The sequence below is a fragment of the Olea europaea genome, unplaced genomic scaffold, assembly GCF_002742605.1.
Source record: "Olea europaea var. sylvestris unplaced genomic scaffold, O_europaea_v1 scaffold398, whole genome shotgun sequence".
Taxonomy (NCBI): domain Eukaryota; kingdom Viridiplantae; phylum Streptophyta; class Magnoliopsida; order Lamiales; family Oleaceae; genus Olea; species Olea europaea.
The window spans coordinates 423,483-429,264 of NW_019259379.1; the positions used below are offsets into that span (position 1 = coordinate 423,483).

Consider the following 5,782-nt stretch of genomic DNA (forward strand, 5'->3'; position numbering starts at 1 on the left):
AATTCATCAAAGTCTTTGGTTGTGCTTGTTGACCTTACCTTCGTTCCTTTAATAAACACAAAATTGATTTTCGGTAAAAAAAACGTACATCTTTATAGGCTACAATCTCCTCCAGAACCACACTTGCCTATGGGTTCAGCACCATCATTATCAGATCCTGTACATAATAAGGGCGCGTCATCAACTGCACCTAAAGCACCTCTGAACCCCACTATGATGGAACATATTCAGAGCTCTACCATTTCATCCAACAACCAACAGAATACTCATGCCACGACAACTCGGTCTAAAAACTTAGCTTGGGCAAAACCCAATCCAAACTGCTCAACTTGACCAACCCAAACCAAATCAATCGGTGTCGGTCGATTTTTTAAGTTCAATTGGGTTGGAAAATTGAATTTGAGATTGGGTTGGGTCTTGGGTTATGAATTAAAACCCAACCCAATCTAATAATTAAAAAATTAATATCTAAGATGGGAAAAATTTTAAGTAGACACAACAGTAAAGATAAGATAATGACTTGTAATTTATAAACATCCATTTTCTTCACATAGACCAATTCACATGAACACTATGTACAAATACAATGTTATTTGATGATAAATTAAAAATTAAAGATATGATGATGAAATGAATGAACTTCAAAAAAAAAATTGTAAAAAAGAAAATACTTCATAAATTTTAAACTTATTTATACATTATTTTTAGAAAGAATTCCTTATCTATGTGTTTATAAAACGGAGGTTATCAATTAATTTCAAACTCTAAAAAATTATCCAAATTTAACAAATAAATCGAATCCAAATTTAATTGGGGCGAAGCCCAAACCGACCAACTTTGATCTATTTGGGTTGGGTTAATTTTCAATCAAATCGATCATGTTGAGTTGGAAAAAAATCAACCCAACCCAGCCTAACCTAACCCATGTTCACCCCTACTAAAAGCAACATCGAAACCCAAAATTGCAAGTGATGGTTCTATTGCGTATCCTCCACCCAAAGTTCTCCTTGTCGCTGTTACTGAAGACCACACTAAACCTACCTATGATACAGAGGCAGCCAAACATAGTCGTTGGTATGTGGCTATGAATTTGAAATTTGATGCGTTATTGAAGAATCAGACATGGGATTTACTTCCTCTAGTCCCAAATGCCAATATTATTTGTTGCCAATGGATATTCAAAATCAAATGTCGTGCTGATGGTAGTATTGAGCTCTATAAAGCGCAAATCATTGCGAAGGTTATCATCAACAACACGGAATTGACTACAATAAAACCTGTTGACCTCGGAAATTGGTTCCTCCACGTGGCCAACTGAGAGCTACTCCACGTATTCCTCCCTGCGCAATCAACAAATGGTCAGGCGCACACGGCCGGAACCAACTGGGGTGGTGACGACCGTATACACTCTGACGAACAAGTCAGATTTGGGTGGTCGGAACAGTACCCAGGGGCTACACAAATCAATCAATAAAGGGGGAGGAGAATATATAAACTTGTTATGGAGTGCTGTGTATTAAGAATTTCATTACCTTTGCCTCTTACTAAACCTTGGGTATTTATAGGTGGTATGAACCGTTGGATGTGGAACGCGTGTATACATCTGACGGTATGAAGCGTCTGCTCATAGGCGTCAATCAGCCGCGTTTGTAGAGTGGGCGGACAGTTTGTTTCCTCCGAGTTGAATTGACGTAAAGTTGATAAGTCACATCAAATAGCCTCATGGAGACGTCAAATCAATTTAAGCCTTAGGTGTAGGACAAATCTCAAATTGGCGACGGATCTTCTAACCGAGGTCCACTTGATCTCGACCTCGGAGGTGAGATGCTTCAGCAAATTAGTAGTAGCAATCGCTATATCACTCCGGAGAAGCTTCAGAAGGGTCGTTTTCAGGTCGGAATAAATGGTGCTGCGGAGGGTCCACTTGATCTCGGCCTCGGAGGTGAGATGACACTTCAGTATCGAGGCGTAAATAATCGGGGCGTAACAGTGGTCCCCCAAGTCCGGGGATGAATATTTATATCATGCGTGGATTTGCTTTCCTGACCGGACCGCAAGTCATGGGAGTTTTGGGGGTTGATCCGTCGCAGCAATCGAGGTTATGATAATAGGCAGACGTGCCAAAGCTTCGTTATTGTGCGTAACGTTCAAGGCGGTCAAGCAGCATGGGACGTCGCGTAAGGTGCACCGAAACTTCGCGAATGGCTAAAACTTTGTAAAGCATGGGAGGGAACGCGGCGTCCGAGGCGATGACCTAATAGGGCCTTCGCGTCAGGCGCGTCCAAGCTTTGTAAAGTTGGAGGAGGAGCTCATCTGTCACCGATGCGCTGACCCAAAAGGTCGACGCGTTGGGAGATGGCTGAAACTTTGTAAAGCATGGGAGGGAACGCAGCGTCCGAGACGATGACCTAATAGGGCTTCGCGTCAGGTGCGTCCAAGCTTTGTAAAGTTGGAGGAGGAGCTCATCTGCCACCGGTGTGCTGACCCAAAAGGTCGACGTGTGGGGAGATGGCTGAAATTTTGTAAAGCATGGGAAGGAACGCAGCGTCCGAGACGATGACCCAATAGGGCCTTCGCATCAGGTGCGTCCAAGCTTTGTAAAGTTGGAGGAGGAGCTCAATCCGAGGCGACCCAAACGTCAAATGATTTGACAACTGTTACGTGTTTTCAAGGTGACAGTTGGGTGCCATGCCCATTCTCCTAAAAGGCTGCTGCGGCTACTAATTATTATTGACGGCTGGTTGTAATCGAGGTGACGCGTTTCAAGTTAGCGTGAAAGTCACAGCGACATCTTGGGCGTAGATCAAATCTGGCGTTTCATTTCAATGGCCTAGATTGAGGATGCGACGAGCGGCTTAGATTGATCGCATTTGAATTCAACGGTGGAGATCGAACTTGTTTTTTCTATAAAAGGAGGACTCTGGGGTTTTCTCAGACTTTCTACCTTTGCAAAACTAACATTATACTTTGCTCTCAAATTTTTGGCGATTTTCGACGTTTTGCAAGCAATTTCGGCGAGAAAGAACTAGACTTCCAGCGAGAAAAACTAGGCTTCCGACGACCTTACACCATTTTCGACTAGGAAAACCTCCAAACCCGTAAGTTTCAGCACCTATTTAGGCTTTTAAATTTTTAAAGAATGGCCTCGGATGGGAGTTCTGGTTCGGGGAGGGGCTTAGAAATAGTGAGGGTGGACGAGCCCATTGTGGTGACCTCCTCAGAAATAGCTGGGGCAATAATGGAGGGGAGAACATATGGAAATGACCAGATAGCCCACCAGATACCTCTGTGCATTGGGGGGCGTCGGACTACCCAGCAAAATTCAGGGAGGCCGACCTGGGTAGACTTAGGACAGAGTATAGGATCCCTGACAGCGTAGACTTAATCCTCCCCGGACCGGAAGAGAGAGCCTGTTACCCAAGGCTGGGCCGTGTGGCCATTAGTGAGGTGATCCTTAGGGCCGGACTTAGGCTGCCTATCCACCCATTCTTTAGGTTGGTGCTTAGGTCCTATGGGCTAGCCCTGACGCAGCTCAATCCGAACTCCTGGAGCCAGATGGTGGGCTCCTGGATGTTGTGAAAAGAGGCGTCATTAGGGGTGGAGATGCCCCTTTCCGTTTTTCAGACCCTCTATATTCCCAAGGTTACTGTCGGGGGGGATAAGACCCGGGGTTGGTACTACCTTACGTCATGGGGTTTCCATACTCCATTCATGGTCGATCTGCCGAGCTCCACCAAGGAATGGAAGAGCTTATGGTGCTGGGCAGCAGGACGATGAGACACAATGGAGGGGGACCCCCTGGCGCCTCTTACAGTTCCAACGAAGTTTTCAACACTTAGTTTTATTTTCTCTTCGATTCGACTTGTGTCTAACAGTTATGTTTCTTTTGTAGGTTCTCTTCCTCGGTGCGAGCTATCAACGGAGGACTTCGACACTATCTGTGTCATTTATCAGCTACCTCAGAAGAAGAGGTCCTACCACAGGCTGATCCAGAAGAACATCCATTTCATTACTCACGATTTAATGGCGTCTCAAGGTAATAGGACCGAAGTCCTTACTTTTTATTCCGAACTCCCTAGACTTGTACTAAGTCCTTATTTGTTTCTTTGCAGATAACTTTAACAAGAAGCTGTCAGTGTGCCCCGACTTCAAGACCATCCAGAAAATGATGGCTGAGGTACGGGCACTGAAGGCCTCCTCCTCCTCGTATAAAAAGCAAATGGAGGAGTTGGTGGAGGCCAATAAGAGGCTCCAGCCTCCGACGGAGGAGGACGTTCAAGAGGACCCGGAGGCTGATCTCCGAAGGAAGGGCAAGAAAAGTGCCGTCCCTCCCAGACGCCTAACTGTGACGAGACCACCCCCAGTTTTGAGGCAGACAACTATTCCCACGGGGGTGGCCCTCCCGGAGATAAGCCCCGCTCCAACTGAGCCTGTCGCTGTCCCGGACATAGCACCCCTTACTGCAGTGCCCATTGATCAAGTTTCGGGGCAGCAGAGGAGAAAAAGGGCCCATCCCTCTAAGGAGGTTGATTTCCTAGGCACCAATCCTGAGGAGCCCGTAAGGGAGGTGTTGGAGGCTCTTCTTCCCGAAATAACTGCGGTGGCGATGGTCCACAACAAATATTGGACAGAAGAGTGGAGGGACCACACCGCCTGTCCCCGCCTCCTACACAGCTGAAGACTTGGTGGCGGCGAACAGCGCCTATGTGGCTCGGGCCCTAAGCACAAGCATCCAGCTCGAGGGCTTGGTGAAGGATCTGAACTCTAAGAGGGAGGACCTCGCCAAGCACCTCGAGGAGGCGATGCATTATGGAGATGCTGTGCCGGCGGCCCAGGCCAAAGCCACAAAGGCAGAGGAGGGGAAGAAAGCTACTGAGGCCCAGCTTACTGTTGCGCAAGCAGAGGTGGAACGGCTGAAGAAAGAGCTCTATGAGGTGGAATACCAAGTGGCTGCTGTGACTCGGCGACTTTGATCACGCCAATGAGCACCACAAGCTCACCACCAATGCTGTGGAGGCTTCCAACAGAGAAAAGGCAGAGCTGAGGCAGCAGATAGAGGCCCAGTCAGAGGAGATTGCCTCTTTGAAGGAGGAATTGAAGTCTGCGGGGGAGGTGGCAGTCCAGAACTTTATTGACCACTTTTAAGACCATCCCCTGTATGACGACTTCGCCAACTTCTGGGGCTCATGGAGTGCCCAAAGCTTACTGGGTCGACTGAAGGAGGTACATCCCACTCTGGACATCTCTCCACTGGAGGTAGAGTTTGGGGGGCCAACTGGAGGTCGGCCTAATAAGGTTGTCGAGGAGGCTCCGGAGGCCCAAGAGGCGGCCAGTGCTGAAGTCCCTCCAACAAACTAGGGTTGTCTTGTAATGGCTTTGGCCCCCAATGTACTTAAATTAATGAAATGAGATGAGAAATTTTTGTTAAGTATTTGGGCTTCTACTTCTTTGTATTTTCTTTGTTTTATACTTGTATGAACGACAAACGTTAGACTACTTGCCTCACGACAATGACCAGTTAATAACTGTGAACCGGATTGCTTAAGTTAACATAAGTTTAAACACTTAAGCGAGTATGAAGCTGTTCCTAATGCCAACTTATTAATAATCTAAGATCAGACCAATTAGGGAAATACGTTAATCAACTAATAATTGATGATCGGATCGCTTAAATGAACCTTCTGAAGCGCTGAGGAAACTATTCACTAAGTGATGTGGCTTGAACTGAAAATTCATTACTAAGATAAATTACACCACCCTTTACAAAGGCGATTCCACCACT

General features: G+C 46.5%; 1 protein-coding gene across 1 annotated transcript; it reads left to right on the forward strand.

Moving 5' to 3' along the window:
• The first annotated feature begins 4,802 nt into the window (after nucleotides 1–4,802).
• Nucleotides 4,803–5,358, forward strand: LOC111387305 (uncharacterized protein C16A3.08c-like). The gene is made up of 3 exons (XM_023011854.1): nucleotides 4,803–4,934; nucleotides 4,987–5,112; nucleotides 5,221–5,358. The coding sequence occupies exons 1-3, from the start codon at nucleotides 4,803–4,805 to the stop codon at nucleotides 5,356–5,358; spliced, it is 396 nt and encodes a 131-aa protein (XP_022867622.1).
• Nucleotides 5,359–5,782: the final 424 nt, after the last annotated feature.

Coding starts and splice junctions, on each gene's coding strand:
- LOC111387305 (XM_023011854.1), top strand. CDS start 4,803: ATGCATTATGGAGATGCTGTGCCGGCGGCCCAGGCCAAAGCCACAAAG. Junction 4,935..4,986: donor TGAAGAAAGAGCTCTATGAG/GTGGAATACCAA, acceptor CACGCCAATGAG/CACCACAAGCTCACCACCAA. Junction 5,113..5,220: donor AATTGAAGTCTGCGGGGGAG/GTGGCAGTCCAG, acceptor GGTCGACTGAAG/GAGGTACATCCCACTCTGGA.